This window comes from Phyllostomus discolor, chromosome 2 (assembly GCF_004126475.2).
Source record: "Phyllostomus discolor isolate MPI-MPIP mPhyDis1 chromosome 2, mPhyDis1.pri.v3, whole genome shotgun sequence".
Lineage (NCBI taxonomy): Eukaryota > Metazoa > Chordata > Mammalia > Chiroptera > Phyllostomidae > Phyllostomus > Phyllostomus discolor.
Window position 1 is genome coordinate 208,040,611 of NC_040904.2, and position 18,452 is coordinate 208,059,062.

Sequence of the window (18,452 nt, forward strand, 5' to 3'; positions counted from 1 at the left end):
AAAAAGCGAGGAAGTGGATGACCCCTGAAAACCCAGTGTCCAGGGACACTTGGACCGTAGCCCAGAGAGACCCATTTTGGACGCTTGTCCTCCAGAGACGCACGGTAATGAACCCGGGCGGCACTAAGCCGCCACATCTGCGTAAGTTGTTCAGAGGCAACAGGCCATTATATATACCTCACAGAACTCCAGTCTGATCAGGACGGTGAGAAGCACAAGCAGCATTTTAAACATAGCGGTCTTAAAATACTCTTTTCTCACGCTGAAACTTCAAACAGGTCGTTTTCTACCAACCCAACTAATACTTCCTTATCTGTCACATTCACAGTTTGGTTTCATGAATATGAATTCAAATAAAGCCTGAAAACTTGTTTTAATGGACGGTGTTCTTCAATAAAATTTCACATTTTTGAAAAGGTGCCAGAAACTCAGTTAAGGATATTCACAGATTACCCAGGCTTAAAAAGTTACTAATAGGAAAATATGCTTACATAAAATTATGTTTTAATATCCCTTCATTCTCAAAAATCTAATTCATATTATGTTTGGCCATTAACATCTCTTGCTTTAAAAAAATTAATAAAATTATGTCTAATCCTAACACATTTTCCCACGAAGAGCTTCAAAATGAGCATTCAGTGTGTCAAATGGGAACTAATAACCAGTCTGAATAGCTTCAAAGTCAAACGAAGATTTAATCTCAAACTCTTAACAAGGGTAAATATATCATGTATATATATAGATAAAAAGATAAAAAACAGCTAAAAAGTGAACTTTCATTTTTAATTAAAAAATGATGTAAGCAGTGTCCGCCAACACCAGCAGCTATCAGACAGAAATGTAACACGATCCACACACGGAATTTAAAATTTTCTCCTGGCCACATTAAAAAAATAAAACTAGGTGACATTAACTTCAAGAACTTACTTTACTTAACCCAACATATACAACATATTATCATTTCAAACGGGCATCAACACACAACCATTACTAGTGAGATATCTGACATTCTTTGTTGAATCGGTGTGCGCTTCACACCAAAAGCACACCTCAGTTCAGATTCACCACCTCTCACGGGCCCGACACGGCCCCTGGATGGACAGTGCAGGCCTGATGCTCTACACTTTCACCTGAGGTTCCCAGTCCCCAAAGTCCTTCTGTGGTGACAACGGAAACACACCAGTATCACATCAGTGGTTACCAGCTCCCTAAGCTGTCTTTTGTGAAATCGAGGAATGGTGTGTTTATTGGTTGTGGTTAAAGCTTCTTGTGAGCGACAAAAATTTCATCACCTGACTTGACATCATCAAGGGCACACAGGAACCGAATAACTGTCACCTTTTTAGTCTGGCCTCAGACTGCAATAAATAACAAGCAATAGGATGAGCAATGTAAAAGTATTTTTTAATTGGTATAATCTTTGAATTTTTCCATCTCAGAAGAATGAGAAAGAAAATTTACCATGTAACTTTTTAGGGAGAAATCAAAAGCAGACGGTTCTCCTGGGTATGGCCAGAACACAGAAATTAAAAAATAAATAAAAGAAAAATAAAACTAAAACCCATAAAATGGTAACAAAAGAAAATAAACTAAGCCCTTTGGAAATACATGCATTGTTAATTCAGTTTTAAGTACGATAAAAAACATTTCACTTCAGCATTATCTATCAAATTTTACTGAGAATCACAAAAGTCGATTTAGTGCAATTTCAAAGACAGTCTTTTGACCATATTTTGAAAGAAATAAATACTCTTCTTTTCATGAAATTGAAAGCCAGGGAAACAGGCAAGAAGTTGGAGTACATCCCTTGTGTCTGAGGAGCGGAAGTGGAGGTTCTGTCTTCTCTAACTTGTAGCTTAAACTTAAGTCCAGCCCCAAACCACATCTCCATCATCCCAGAAATCCACCCGAGAGGAGGAAGAACATAGTGACTAAAATTTGCTAGAAATCTCGATAATTGTTGCTGTGCTCTACTTTGTAGTCTTTTAGTCAACTTAGTAATTGGCACTGTCTGAAGAAGTAAAGAGCTTCTGTCTGAAGAAGTAAAGATACTCCACAGTCAGTATTTATAATACATACACACCCCTTCAAGTGACAACACCAGAAGTATACTGAAAAAACTTTGTGGAAAATATGATTAGAATACGTGTATTTCTTAATTTAATAAGCGTGATAATTATCGTGAATTGTTATGGAGCTGGGTGATGATGAACAGGATGGTGGAAAATCTGAATTTCAACAATGGAATAAACTTTGAAAAACAACAAGTTCTTGGGCACTAAAAGTGTCCAGCAGAGAATTCAAGGTCAAGAGCACTGGGTCAAACTAGGTGACCCTTACTCAGAGTTCTGTTTAAGAGTCTATGTGAGAAAAGACTGGGAGGAAATACATGAGAATATTCGTGAATATTCTCTTTAATGAGCTATGTATGCTTTCTTTATTCATTCCACTTCACTAAATACCATGTTTTCCTTTTATAATCATTTTTAAAAGGGCGCTTTTAAAAAAGCTGTTCCTCAAAGAATCTATATAAAGAGCGACAATATAATTTACTGTCCAAACATGCACTTTAAGGGGGAAAAGGTACATCATTAATAATTACGCTAAGATGATAGGTATAAACTGGGACTATCCTTGATAAACCAGGACATACGGCTGTTCCACCTGTACCTCCTTGTTTACTCTATCATGACTGGTGAAATGTGGAGAATCGACAAAGCTACACATGTCCGAATAATTCTTTTCTAGAATTCCGTTTGAGTACAATTAATTAGTTTTTTGGCAGGGGTACCATTTTTTCATCCTATATCCTTACTGCACATTTTCAAAAGCATAATCTATCTCTGTTTCAGTTAATCACAGAAAATTAAATACAGCTGACTTCATGTTTATACAAAGGAATAGGGAATAAAAGGATTTTTTAAAAATGACAGGAAACAATTTATAGTGTGCATGTGTATGCATGTAAATGATATATATTCATTCCATAGTCTAGGTAAACCAAATCCAGAATATGAAGGTCAAAGAAGAAAAAAGGAAAATAGCAACAAAGAAACAATTACTTCCTGAAAGCACAGAAATTCTACTCTGCAGGCAGGCTGTAGAGGTAGGAGACGGGCAGGCAGGGAGGGGCATGGAAGCGTAACAATGTCCACTTATAATTTTAAGTGGGTATATTCTAAACCCCTGGGCTGAAAGTCTCATTATTAAAACAAAACAAAACAAAACAAAAGACATGGTAAAGAGTTGTTGTTGTTTTTTTGTTTTGGAGCCGTTCAGTTAAATACTGCCTTACATGTAAGTACAACTTATCTAAAAATTAATTTGTGACTAGTTTTTCCATTACTGCTCCAAAAAAATTCAATAAAGGTAATTTCTATACAGAAAAGCACTCTTAAAAGACTGAACAACTCTTTTCTTTTTAAAACAAGACTCTATTTATTTTTTTAGAGAGAAGGGGTGAGAGGGAGATAAATGTCAATGTGTGGTTGCCTCTTGTGTGCCCCCAACTGGGGATCTGTCCCGCAGTCCAGGCCTGTGCCCTGACTGGGAATTGAACCTGTGACCCTTTGGTTCGCAGGCCTACACTGAATCCACTGAGCCACACCAGCCAAGGCTGACTGAACAACTCAACAAAAGGACCACATAAGTTTTCTTTTCTCGGGCTCCTTTTAAGACATGTTGTGATTTTATAGTCAACCCCAAACATATTAGACGTGAGAAATGAAACTTAATTTACAAAAAGAAAAGCACTGGTTCATTTTATCTAAGGTGGATTCCAGAAGAGGAATCGAGGCATTTATGTTGGCTTAACTCCAACATAAATCTCTATTACCAAGCCTCAAAGCAGCCCCAGAGGAGCCCACTCCAGCAAAGAACTCTGGGTGACAACAGTTAAGAAGTACGAGGATGAAGACAGGTTTTGTGCCAGTCCTTGAAGGCAGACTGAAGACAATCCGAATTCCGTGCTTCGTTTTAAAACGTGTACCAATCAGTAACGGTCTGTCTGTCCTTCAGCGGCCCAAAGAAAAAGGGGCAGTGAGGCCACAGCACCTGGCTGAGAGAGGCAGCATGTGCTTCTAGATTCCCCAAACAGAAAAGGAAGGCTTGTGTCATTTAAAAATGAAAGTTACAAGGGAGAAGCAATCGAATCGGGTAAATTTAAAAATCCTTGAAGTCAATGAAAGAACCCTCCAGAAAGATCAATTTCCTTTGCTTCAAAGAATTCAATCAAATTACTTTGTTGGTGAGGAGCAAGTCCTCAATGCCTGATGAAATTATACTGGGCTTTTCAGTTGTTCGAGTCTCGTTAAGGACATTGTAAGTGCATATACTTAAAAACCGAAAACATTTAAATCGCTACTTTAGATAAACAGTGTAGTCAACAATCTTCACATATTCATTTTATATTCATGTGCTTCTCATCTCTAAACCAGTCATTTTTTTCACTTTGTATCTAAAAAGGTCACAAAAACAAAAGCAAACTATATGACAAAGAAACAGATATCCACTGTGAGTAAATCACAAGCATACATAGTTTTACTGGTTACAGTCTGAATCTATTTCACTTTAAAAATACTTACCAAGTAAGTGCTGGAGAAAGTTCTGTATAGGCATAGTAATCGTTTTTTGTTTTAACTGAAAACTGGAAGCTTAGAGTATAATTACCTCTTTAATATTAAAGAATAGTTATTATGGTCAGAATTAAACACTTTTAGTGTTGATGGAGTCTATAAAGGAAGGGAATAATGATCAGGAGCATGAGAATAGTACATACATTTGTATCAGTGCAGACGGGGGCAGCCAGCATATATAACTCTGTAGATACGTGTTATTAATTACCAAAGATTGGTGAATTTGGAATAAGAAATTAGATAGCAATAAACACTACATTAAATAAAGCAAATAATTGAGATTTAATCATAGCCAAGGGCTATCTTTAAAGTTCAGTAGGGCCGATCAAATGAAAATTAATTAAAAAACTGGTTTTACCTAAAAATGCAAGTGGAACTGAACAAGCAAGGTAAAAATTTCTGAGCTTGGCCACAGCTGACTGTGTCTGAGGGGTGTATTTAATTTGTTGAGGAGGAAGAAAACTTTCAAATAAAACCTTCCAAAATTGATTTCATCAAATCTTTTCTTATAATGCCATTATAAAACTTTACCATTTGCTCATTCCTAAAAACACCACTGCTTATAAAAAATTCTAAATCATACAGATTGTGAAATTAACAGTAAATTATTAAGGAAAAATAAGTTTTAATCAAAAATTCCAGTTCTTATGTAGAACACATTTAGGAGAGAATACACATATCAAACGGCACACTGTTACTTCTTTCATTTTTATGCAACCCCCCCCCCAACAACAACAAAACAACCAACAAAAAACCACCCACTGTCCTCGTGATTGAAGTGACTACAAGGCTGCAGCTTGCCTACCTGGGAGTCACTTAAAGGAGGAAATCAGTTCACAGCGAAGTCCTGAGTCACTATATCCCCTGTATTTAAGCCGTGTTAAAATTCATTCAAAAGAGAGAGCGAGTCAACTGAAGGACTGGAGCAGTCAAGTTGCTCCTAAGCACGTCATTTCAAAGTTCAGTTCTTAAAAGCTGAACTGAATTTCACTTTCTCCAGTCTTCTCTCTTCTCCGTTCGTGCAAGAAGCTTAGGGCAGGAAGTCCAGTGAAGGACGGGCGTCTCCCGGGCCCTGTCTTCCTGATGGCCACACCGGCCCCTCAAACCTCTCTGTGTCTTCCCCATCACTCTCCCCGTTTAAGTATTAAGATAAGGTTTGGCCATGTGGCAGCTTATTTTTAGAGATCATCTAATCCATGCTGATAGCTGGGAATACTTTCTGCAGGCTTGAAAAACAGCTTAAGTTTTCTGGTTACTTACTGTTTAAAATACAACAAAACTAAAAAGAAACCAAGCACACTTAATACTGAAATGGAGCTTACCTTAGAGCCGCGTTCATTAAAGATTATTTCTACATCTAGGATTTTGCCAAACTGCTGCAGAGACAAAAACGAAATATTTGTCTATCGTCAGCTTTTTATCCGCATACTTTACTGTCTTCTGAAAGAGAGACAGGGGCTCTCTCCCTGCTTTAAATGGCCCATTCAATGCCCACGTTTCTATTCGCTGGTCGGGTCCCAGTGCCAGTGTCTGAGTTCTCCTTACCACTGAGCGGATCATTTCCCCGCTTCCACTCCTTCCCCACCTCACTTGCTCCTGCGCTGCCCACCTCTTTGCGGTGGGAGCTGTCTTCAGGACACATGCAGACAGTCGCCCTACTGTGTGCTTCTTCACAGAACCAGGGATGTTCCCCACTATGTCTCTACTATTTTAAATGTGTCAGTTTTAAGAAGTAAATCCTAAATGGAAAGATTTGAATGCTGTACTGCTTCCCCTTTTTTCCTTTAATTTATGAAAGTAGGTCGTGTTCACTGTACAATTAGAAAATACGGATAAATAAAAAGGCAGGGGGAAGCAGAAAGCGAGTACCACCTGCAATCCCACCACCTCAGTTCTGGTCCACGGCCTTCCGGGCTTCCCCTCAGGCATGTATTGGTACGGAATATTTCCACATATCACCCTTATTTTTTTAACTCAATATACTATGAACAACTTTCCAAGTCAATAAATACTTGTCTATTATTTCTATAGGTTACATGTTATTTTCCATTATACTTAAACACTCATGGACATTATGTATCATCCCATTTATCTGCCACTTTAATTTTTCTGCAGTGAACATCATCAAGAATATCTTAAATAGAAACTTTGTTTTGTAATTAGTTAAATATTTTCACATTTGGAAAAATCAAACAACGCTAAAACCACAACCTATAAGTAACTCTACAGTTGGGTAGCTGGCAGCTGATGGGAGGGGCCCACACAAAACCATGACCATGTGGAGAAGGTGTGTACATGTGACAAGGCTGTCTCAGTGGACACTTGACAGACTGCGCTGAAGGGGTGCGTGGTAACTCTCCCGATACTGTCTAGCTCACACTTCTCCCTGAGTACCACACTCATACACGCTGTACCCAGGTATTCGTTTCGCTTGGATTTCAAAGCAGACTTTGGGGAATGTGCAGAAACTGAAAAATGAGAAGAGCAAAACAGAAACTGTGCTCTCTCTCTGGGCTGAAACATCACTATCTTTATTAAACACATGTATTAAGAGCCCAAGTTTTCTAGAATAAGGCTTCTGGGCTTGCTTCCTGTTTCATCCCTTAATGGAAAATAGTAAAAGTCAAGGAAAGAGGAAAATGTCTTATTTTAGGTAGAAGGCCATTTTATTTTTTTCCTATACCTTTCCTATAAAATTATGATTTGTATGGTATTCTAGAGTGTGTATCCTTTTATGTTTTCTAGTGCCTCCTTCTAGAGTACAGACTGCTTTCCTTCTATGGTTAAAATAATTGTGGCTGAAAGAAGCTACTCATCATTTACGGAGCTAAGAAATCGAGTGCGGGATCCCTGCTCTTTACTCATGCAGCTGTCCTTCTCAGGAACAGGGACCAATCACACGGAAGAAGAAAGAGCAACCAGGAGCCCCTTGCAAGGAGATTTAATTTCTTGTAGTCACTGCCTTATGGGAAGGTATAATAACACTCCACGAGATTGCTGGTAAGTGGCCCAGGCCGGGTTTCAGTGGACAGCACACTTCTGACCTGAGAACGCACTGCATTTTCATAGCGCTCCAGAGACTGAGATGCCGTATTATCTCTGGTAACTCAGTAAAGAACCTAATAACTCCTACTTCCAGGAAGCTGCTTCTTAAATGTGACCTAAATTCTCTATGCCACTCTTTGTATCTTCTGTTGCTCTCTTTTCTGGAGAGAGGAGACCAGCTGGTTGCCATTTTCTGTGTAAAAGCTCTCTTCAAGTTCTTCAAGAATATCCCAAATCCCCACCCTGGCCTTGCCTTCAGCGTGCAGCACACACCCAGGCAACAGCTGAGTGACAGCTTTGCTCCAGGGTTTTGTCACCAGGAAGTGGCCAACCAAGACTTAAGGAACGGGATTTGCTTTTCTGATGAAGCATCAGGCTGTGATATGAATAAAATTTGTTAAAAGCCCAATTATCTCTTTGTCCTAGTTCCAGGTAAGAGCTTGCTCAAATTGTAACAGGCAACAACACACGGCCCAGGAGAAAATTAGGTTCTTGGCCGTCACTCCCTTTCCAACAACGGAAATCTCTGCTGTTGCACTTTGTCTTTCACAGCAGCGACTCCAGGAAGAACTACACGGCTGGAAGAGCACAGCAGAGGCCACACACCGACCCCCTGTACCCAATTGCAGATACTGGTCTTGACATTGTTGCATTGTAAGCAAGGAGGCAAAAACAAAACACAGGTACTATCTGCTGTCACAGATATTTCCTTTAATGTGTAGCACTCTGAAAGGCAGGGGTTACTCCTCACCCTGATTTTAGCACTGAACGTCTCACGTTCCAAGCAAACGGTCACCTTATTTATAGAGAATCTGCAAGGCTGGTGGCTAGTAGACAGGTGGCAGGAAAAGTTTCCAGTAAAAATATTGCTTTACCCCAGGATCTTTCTCAATGTATTTGTAGTTTTGTCCTAAAGTACCAATGACTAATAATGCTCCTGGTGGACTAAATTATACTTTAGTTGTAAAGTTACAAAAGGACTTCAGAGACTCACCCCAAACATCTGCCGGAGGTCGGGGTCCCGGAAGCGGAAAGGAATATTGGAGACGTGCAGCCGTTTGGGGGTGGATTTACTCTCTGAATTTTCACTACTTTGCGTCTGTGACTGCTGGCCATCTGTCTGTGCTCCTCCTTCCGTCTGCTAAGAAAAGAAATAAACAGTAGACAAAAAATAAATACAATTACTTCACAAGAATTAATGTAAAATGAAGTCCTACCCACTCCAATGGTTCTCAAATAGTGTTTTTAAGCAAAATTACAGTTGTCCCTTCTCTGAGGGGGAAAAAAAAGATGCTGTGTTCAAAATGCTATAGTTTGAAAATAAAACTTAGGTCTTTTGAGTATCCACAGTACACTAGTAAAATGGGAGAAACTCTAAATGACTCGCCCGAGATCACGTGGGGATACATCAGTATCACTGAAGAGACAAAACCAGCACCATCACTCTTACATTCCTAGCAGACCTTTCTATTTCTGAGATGTTCCCATTTTGAAAATGAAGAGTCTGTTGTATCAGTTATGAAGATCAATGCAATCTTGGTCTACCATTTCAGGAAATAGGGGAATATTTTTATATTTTATTCCCTCTATTAGTTCCAGAGTTTATGATTACTGGGTTCCCAAAGTATTATGATTTAGGAAGAGGAGACACTTGGTGACAATGGCCACTTTACTTACAAACCGAGGCGGCTTCTTACTCGGAAAGCAGCCTGCACTCGCCTCCCAAACTCACACAAGCCCAGGTACCGCGAGCACCGGGGCCGACCTTCCGCAGCCCCGAGCACAGCTTCGTTGAGAAAATCTGCAAAGGCTTTTACGGGGGCCCGACTAACCCACTTCTCATATAAACGACAGGTCTGTGTACGTCTACAGTGAAAGTGTGAGAGTGGGCGCGCACTTTTAACCGTAAATCTCTTTTGCAGCATCCCAGGCTTGCGTTCATCCATTCTCTTTCCCAATAAATCCTCAACAAAGTTGCTGTGTTGAGAAAAACTTTTGACAAATAACTTACAGGTATGGCACATTCTAAGCATTCAAAAATCATTTATTTTGAAGCATTTGCCTGACAATTTCAGAACCTTATGTTTGTGTTATTTATTGTAGTGTGCCTGCCAAACCCGATGGCTTGCTGAGCTAATTAAAACCAACCACCTTTTAAAACGGGAGTGGAACCTGCTGTTCTTATTATCTCAGTCGGCTTGGAACTGAGTCCCCGACAGTCTTCCTGGTGACACAGAACAAACCCCCTCCTGGTGACCCAATGTGCAACTAAAGGAAACTGCGAATCAGAGATACTTTTGGTTCTGAAGATATTAACAATCATCATAAAGTCTGAGACTTTAAAATACAGAGGATAATCAGGAATAAACTCCGAACGTGCACCAGCTTTTCAAATGTCAAGCCGAGTGACAGCAGCTTTTCTGTCATTCCATTCAGGCCCTGCAGGTGGCTTCAATGTGCGATGATTCATGTGACTCAAAAATAGCAGAACAGACAAGAGCCATGAAACCATGTTCTGCGAAAGTGTAAGGCTTTCTATCATCCATCTGGGCACAGTGCAGACTAAACAAAACAATTCCACCCAAAGAAGAAACTCACTAAGTTACTGAAACAGCATAGAGACACCAAAGCAATGATAAACATGAGCACTAGTTGTGGTGAATGCCTATCAGTCACTGGCCCACGGGCCTCTGACACCTCACAGCCGGGTCGCCTAAACCTTGCCTCACTCAGACTTGAAAAGCAGCAGCTCAGGTCTGCAGGAGGCCAGGGTATCACTGTAGAGGAGTTAAAAAGGCTGATTCTAGCGCCAAGCCAGTTTCATATATTATTTATAATGGGTGAGCAAAAGGAGGCGTACAGTTGTTAAGGGAGGATAATAACACAAGAGTTAATAAATAATAATTCAAGAATAAACTGTTTTGCGAACTCACAACTGTCAACCCTCGTTTGCCCACCCTGTATCTAGTCCCTGCAGCCTGCACTGTACGTGAAAAGGCAGGATGAATGAAAGCCAATGATCACTGTGAAGTAGGTTGCCCAAGCTCCTTATTTGTTGCTACTGAGCGATTTTTTACAATCCTGATGACACAATTTAAGAAAAGGTTAGACACTAGACTGGTTAATTTTCCGGCACTGTAGTGAACACCTACATTTTTAAAAAGTAGGAAATCTTCAGTTCTAGGAAGACTGGCAAGTGGAAAAAATGAACTATCATTTCCAAAATTCTCAAGCTTTCTGATTTAGTAAATTTTTTTCAATTGAAGTTTAACATACATAATGGATACAAACGCACAAATCATAAGCATACAGATGAATGAATTTTCACAAAGAAAGTACATCCACATAACCATCAAATTAGACCAAGCGACGCTACCCCAGAAGCACCTTTGAGCTCTACTCCAGTCACCAAGCCCTGCCAAAGGGTCACCACTATCCCGACTCCTGACTCCATAAATGAGTGTTGCCACTTCTGAACTTAGAAAAGGGGGGAGGGACCCATACCACATGTACCCTTTTCTGTCTGCCTTCTTGTATACATTATATTTGTTTAATATACATGCATTGTTATAGCTCATCTATTCTTTTTCCATTTTATAAACCTACAGAATTTACACAACTGCTTCCAGATCTGGCTTTGAAGTTCTTTGTTACATGTCTTTGGGTGCACATAAGCACACAGTTTGCTGGGTGTGCATGGGTCTAGGAGTGGATTATGTGTAAGTTCAGCCTTAATAGACACTGTCAGTTTTTCAAAGTGGCTGTACTAACTTATACTCAACTGTGTATGCGAGTTCTAGTTGCTCTTAGTATTACCATTTTCATTTTTTACAAAAGATTTACTTATTTATTCTTAGAGAAAGGTGAAGACAGGGAGAGAGGGGGGGTGAAAGAAAGACCGATTGGTTGCCCCTTGTATGTGCCCGTCCAGGGACCAGACCCGCAGCCCAGCCTGTGCCCTGACTGGGAACTGAAATGCTGACCTTCTGCTTTGTGGGGCACCGCCCAAGCACCTGAGCCACACAGGTCAGGGCACCGTCTCCATTTTAACTATTCTGGTGGAAGGTTGTGGCATCGTATTGTGGCTTTAACATGCTTTCTTCTCTTTAAAACTATGATTCTTTCTTCTTTCCACTTACCGAATTTTGTTGAAAAATGGGAATTCTCGGTAAAATAGTAACTATTTCTTGAGTATACACTATAGGACACACCCTTATCTAAGCCTTTTAATAACATTAATATTTAAATAGAGTTTACTATTTGCAGACAATGGCCTACATTTTATATATTTTAATTAATGTAATTCTTTCAGCAGCCCTAACAGTAGGTCCTTTTTTTTTAAACTTGAGAACATAGTAGGTACTATTTTTTACCCTACTTTTCAGATGAGGAGTCTGAGGAATAGAAAAACTGCCTAAGTGGTTACAGGAGCAGGCATTCGAACACAGGCAGCCTGGCCCCAGAGCACATGTACTTAACCACTACATCATACTGCACTTTAAATGTATTCCAGTTTGAAACTCTCACGATTCCCTACGAGGCAGGTACTATTATTATCCCCAGATGACAGAGGCACAGAGAAGTTAAGTCAGTTGCCCACCCAAGGTCACCTGTGAAGTGGCAGAGCAGGAATTCTGAACCAGGCGGCCCAGCGTCACGTGCTAACCCACCTCCTTCTCACACGTTCTCGGGACACTCACCAGGAGGGACAAGACCTCTCCCCGGTGGAGCAGGCATGGGAGCAGGGGACAAGAAAAGCTCCCCAAGAGAAGACATGTACTCTATACCTCGAGAGAAGAGGAGCAGGCCAGGCCACAAAGGGGAGGAAAAGCGAGAGGCGGGACAGCCCGCCAGGCACGCGATGCCAGAGGGCTGCGGAACACGCATCAGGATGAAACGCAGATTTCTGTGCTGAGTGCGCTCAGGAACAGGAAATACACACTGAATACTGAATGGGATTAAATGACATGTTTCCCATTTGACATTCTCAGCTTTAACTTTACCTTAATATGGACTAATTACTGAAACAGACAAATCACCAAGAAAAATAAAAAGGTTTTAGGCTCTGTATTTGTGAAAAGCGGAGAGGTAAGCTGTTCTGAGAAAAATCTCACTCAGCACAGTGTTGGTTTGCTTTGTTTTCTATTGTCAGCGGCTGAGCAACTTGACCGACTGTATAAACCACCTCTGAAGGTTCTGTTCTTCCCTTCTGTGGTCATTTTCCGACCCAGTTTATCCTCTGGGCAGGGGATGAGACAGAAGAGGCTGGAGTCTGTGGACTGAGCGTTTACGGTGAGGCCTGGCAGCCGCAATGCAGGACGCAGCCCGGTGACTGGAGTCCGCACGTCCACGCTTCCAACAGCGCAGCCTCCCCAGCGAGGCGCAGCTCGCTGCCAGCACCGCGGAGCGGCCCAGGGCTTTTCACACTGCACAGCACAGCCGAGTTTTCAGGCTCAGCACCTCGCCCTAGAAATGAGGGCTACACATGTTCTGTTTGGATAAACTCAAACTTTAAAAACCCTTATAACTGGGAAATGGATAAATTTTTTCTGACTTTTCTACAAAACATAAAAATATTTTAACTATTTGTGCACTGTGAATAAATGTCCCGTTATGGACTAAAAGAGAACTCTGGGCAATACAAGTGAGGTACCGCTTTCCAAGTCGCTGTCATAAAACCTCACGCATAATCTGAGATACTAAGGGATATCCTGGCTAATTCAGAAACAATGTTTTGACTCATGAATGATCCATTTTCTTCAATGTTTAATTTTCCTGTTTTCTGGGATGCTGTCATTCCTTATTTTCACCTCTGTCAGGCTAAAGGGAAAAAGAGGAAATTTAACTTAGCACAGTAAATTTCTAGAGGATCTGATTTGTGCCTGAAACATCTACTGACCCAACCCATTTTAATGAGAGTTTGGGTATAGAATCTAGGTTTAAACAGTTCCTCTAGAATTCCGAAGGCAGCTTCCACCGGTTGCCCAGCCCCCGGCACTGCTCTTGAGAAGCCCAGAGGCACTGCCGGGACTTCCGTCTTCTTGTGTGACTCCCCATCCTCTCCGGTGCAGACTACCCAGACCCGCCCAGTGGGAGAAAATTCCAGTGATATGCCTCACTGTGGGTTTCTTCCACTCTGATCTATTTTGCTGGGAATTCTGTGGTCTCATAAATTGGAAATTAACGTCTTTTAGTCCAGGGAAGTTTTCTTCAATGATTTCACTGATGATTCATTCCCACCCTATATATTTTGTTGTTCTCTCTTTTTGGAACTTGTATTATTAAATGTTGGGTATTTTGGAATGGTCCTCTAATTTTCTTACTTCTTTTTTCCTGTTTTTCCATCTCTCTGCCCTTTGGCTCTATTTTCTGGGATACTTTATCTGAAAACTTTAGGGGCCAAATGTGTATCAGAGTTCAGAATGTTTAGGATTTGGAAGGCAATGTGGTGTATACCGTATTTTGCTGTGTACAATGCACACATTTTCACCCAATTTTGGAGGGAAAAATAAGGATGCACATTATACATGGGTAGTGCCTGAAATACCTTGTATCTGTGGTGTTTTGTAATTATTTGTCATGTAAAATTTCTTGTACTGTAATATGTTTAAAAATAAATGGTAAAATTCCTTTCTAATACAACAAATAAGTATCTAGATATAAATAAATAATTGAATTAAAAAATTAAAACAAAAGATTTTTTTTCCTGAAAGTTTTGGCCAAAAACATGGGTGTGCACTATACACGGGAGCACAGTATGCATGGCGAAACACGGCATCTATAATGTAAAGCCCCCAGTGAGACCAGTGGGACAGTGATGGGCCTTTAGCAAAATGTATGAATCTTCACACATATAGGATAAAGGCTATATATAGGTTGTGGGTTTTTGCTGTGAACTTAGGAAAAATCATTTTATTTTCAGAACTTTTGGGTTTTAGAATTGTGTATAAGGGACTGTAGACTGCTGGTTGGATTAAATTTCTTTTAGATGGAGGTTGGTCTTTGTTTTTCAAACATTATTTTTTAAAATATTTTATTCATTTTTAGAAAGAGGGAAAGGGAGGGAGAAAGAGAGGGAGAGAAACACTGATGTGCGAGAGAAACACCGATCAGCTGCCCCTCGCACACCCCCAACCAGGCACCCAGCCCACAATCCAGGCACATGCCCAGACGGGGAATCAAACTGGCAGCCTTTTGATTTGCAGGATGATGCCCAGCCCACTGAGCCACACCAGTGAGGGCTGCATGGGTGTTGGTCTTTAGTCAAGGGTTAAGTGATTCCTCCTCATCAGAGGAATGAGATATTTCCAGTGTTACAAAGTCAGTCACATAGAGTATAAGGGAGACAGTTCCGAAAATTGCCAGATTCAAGACTAAACTAACCAGAGGAGAGAAGATATTTCTATTAACTGCTAAGGGTAGAGCTGCCTGAGTTGTCATACAACTCATAAGCTTTGAAATCAGGCAATTATTAACAGAAGTTTCATTTAGAAGATTCACATCAGTTCTGTGAATCACTGGTTAAATGAACCAGATTGGGCTCAAAATGGAGTCACCCATGCTAAAGGCCACTTCTACAAATCAAAACCTAACCCAGTTTCTATTCTTGGCCCTCTCAGAAAAGGCAGGCCTCAGTCAACCAACCAGCACTTGCCTGCTGGGCACAAGTTACCGGACCCAGCCCCAAGGTTTCCCTTTAAGGAAGGTAGCCCTACTCTGACCACCAGCAAACACCCAGAACAACTTCCTTGATCCCTCTCCCTTCTGCCTATTGAATCTCCTGCTTTGTACAGCTCTCCAGAGCTCCTTTCTCTCTGCTAGACTGGATGCTACTCAGTTCATGAATTAATGAATAAAGCCAAGATCTGTAGAATTCTCTTAGAGGAATTTTGTTCTTTAATAGTTAGTTTAAAAGTTAGACAAAAGTAAAATTTCATTAGTTTTACTCAATCACACCATTTCAATTCTGAACACTTCAGATGTGCATACAATAAGACTGATGCATTTTATACCCAAGAAAAGCCAAGGGAAAGTTCACTGCTCAAAGCTGCTTTAAGTGTGCCTGCGGGATATGTGTTGGTGTGCATCTCTCACGGAGCGGCCGTTTCCTGAAGGGCGGACTGCCAGCTCTGCAGGCTGCTAGCTGGTATTCTGCAGAAAGTGAGTTTCATGGTCAAGTAGGTTTGGGAAATAAAATACTGGACTAAACAAAGTTAATAGTGGTCTTGTGAATTATGAAGAGGGAAAACTCACTTTCTCCCCAAACATGCATTACATAGATCCTTCCTTCCTTCCTTCCTTTTTGTAGAGCAGGATATAAAATTCACTTTAAAAAATACTGCTGTTATCAGAACAAGCTCTTAGGGCGCTAGCTCCCCAAAGGCATGAGGAAAGAAAATGGCAAGAGAGAAAAGTGATATAATTCAGTGGCCTGATATATAAAATTTGTATCATTTTATACATCAAGACCTGGCTGTAACACTTTCTTTAAAATAAATTACTGTATACTAGTAAGTGTCATACCTAATATTTATTGAACATCCACTGTGTGCCAGGTATTACATACTAAGTATTTACTAATTCATTTTCCTCATTTAAACCTAAAAACAACCCTATGAGGTAGAAACTATTATCACCATTCTGTAGGTGAGGGAAATGAGCATTAGAGTTATAATTCTCACGTTTAGCAAATGGAAAGAGCCGGGGGCTAAACCCAACTCAATCTGATTTCTAGCGCTCAACCTCCCTAACCACATATTATATAATAAAGGTATGTATTTTTTCAAAAGCAATTTCCCCCTCCAATTCAGTTTTTCCTGGTATTTTAGAAAGTGGATTGGGGTACTTTTCCTTAAGTCACTTTACAGTTAAAACTTGGTGGAATTAAACCAAATAAACTCCTTCTTAAAGAGTAAAAATGTCCTAACATTACAGAATATTTTTTAAAAAGTAAAATCTTGGCCCATATGTTTATTTTCTGAAAATAAGGGTATTTACATTTCATGGTACTAAAATAATATACTAATAAAGACACCTGTGATATATTAAATATAAAATTACTTTACCAAACAATTTTGGACATAGAAAATTGAATTTATACCTATATAGAGCAATTCCCTATTGGGGAAAATTATCTTTAGATACAATTATTTTGAAGAGAAATGCCTAATCATTTCTTCTGTATATCTGAATACTGCTATGATAGCCAAATTCTGAGAATCTCGCCCTATTTGGGCATTTAAATATAAACTAACAGTTTTTTCAATAAACTAGCAATTTAATTTTCTTTAGAAAATGCCTAGTATCATTTTGTCATTGGGTCAAAGTGCTACAAAAAAGAATGATAAAAGGCACCATTTGTATATGCAATATCATATACGGATTATCAGCATTGTACTATGAAACAAAAGCCAACATCACATGTTAAAAAAAATCATAGCAAGTCACTTATTTTTTTAAACCAGGAGTAAAAATTATAAAAATTATAAAACATACATAGAAGGTCACCTCAAATTTTAAGAACTTTATACCTAAATGAATGATTCTTTAATATTTTAATGTACATTTTAAGTTCAGAATGAAAGAAATCAGTATGTTCTAGCTGTAGTTCTTGGGTTTAAAGTTGAAGAATAAATAGAAGCTAAGAATCTAAGACTTACAGATATCTTTCATTTTTTATAATTTGCAGGAGGAAGCTGAAAAAGACCTTGACTGAGAGCAAATTCCCCAGTCCCAGTCCTCTTCTGAGCGGACCTCTGCTCGGGAGAAGGAAGGCAGAAGGTGATCTCTGAAAGCCATTTTAGTTTTCAAGCCCAGTGGTTCTAACCAGGGTTTTCTGACTTCAAAGGACAGGCCGCAGCGCACAACTCCTGGGGACAGGCCGTGCCCCCATCAGCCAGGACCTTTCGCTCAGGCTCGCCCCAGTGCCGCAGGGCAGCACCACTGTGCCGGGCACTTCTCCGTCTGGCGTCTCCCGGCGAGGGTGAGGGAGCAAGCGAAGGCAAGCAGAGGAGGAGAAGCGATCGTCACCAAGCTAACAGTATTAACGATGTGCTGTAAGGGAGTTTTGAGTCTTATGGGAACCCAAGGGCAAGCTTCTCTACTCAAAACTGCCCATGCCCAGCTCTGAGTGGTGTTTCCCGTAGGAACCGCTGCATTTTCAGACCAGGATATAGTTTCCTCGGGGATCCAGCTTTGAAACTGCCACGCTACTTATAGGCATCAAAATTGCAGGGCTGGAAGGTACAAGCAATTATTTTTTAGGGTGAACTGATAATGACTGTAGACAGTGTGAGTAGAATCAAGTCCTCTACTTTTACTACTTTGGGGGAAAAGGAGGGTCTCTCTTGGAAAAGCAGATGGCAGATGACGGAATTCCCTACAGTCCCAGACCTCTAACTCTAGCCTGAAGGAGAACGTGCTGACGATAATCCCTATGTCACAGGCTGAAGGTAATTACAGCCCAATAATACATAATGTCATCAAAATATTTGGGCCCCACTTTTACTACTACGTTCCAGAGTCTTCATTTGTGCAAACGGGCCCACGGTTAAGGGGTATAACTTCTTGGCTATGTTTTAATAGGTCACCAAACCACAAGGGAGTCCGTGGGTAATTCCAAGGGAGCATGATTAAATGGATCTTCTGACAGTAGAGGAATGTAGGAAAATCTGGCTTCAATTCCAAGTTAGGGGTGTAGCCAAGAAACTGAGGCTGGTGTACAACATGGGGTCTGAGCTGGCTTCCGTCAGCGGTGTACTCAAACGGCCAAGA

The 18,452-nt window shown here is 40.4% G+C and overlaps 1 protein-coding gene across 28 annotated transcripts in view; it reads right to left on the bottom strand.

Annotated features, from left to right (window-relative positions):
• Window positions 1-18,452, bottom strand: part of RBFOX2 (RNA binding fox-1 homolog 2) — a 258,234-nt gene that overhangs the window by 31,063 nt on the left and 208,719 nt on the right. For 20 of the 28 annotated variants that reach the window (XM_036019558.1, XM_036019548.1, XM_036019554.1 and 17 more), the window contains 2 exons: window positions 8,674-8,820; window positions 5,957-6,010 (listed from right to left, as the gene is read on the bottom strand). In XM_036019558.1, coding sequence (XP_035875451.1) covers window positions 5,957-6,010; window positions 8,674-8,820 — 201 coding nt within the window. The remainder of the gene's footprint in view (window positions 1-5,956; window positions 6,011-8,673; window positions 8,821-18,452) is intronic. The other 8 variants (XM_036019559.1, XM_036019547.1, XM_036019545.1 and 5 more) reach the window with 1 other exon arrangement.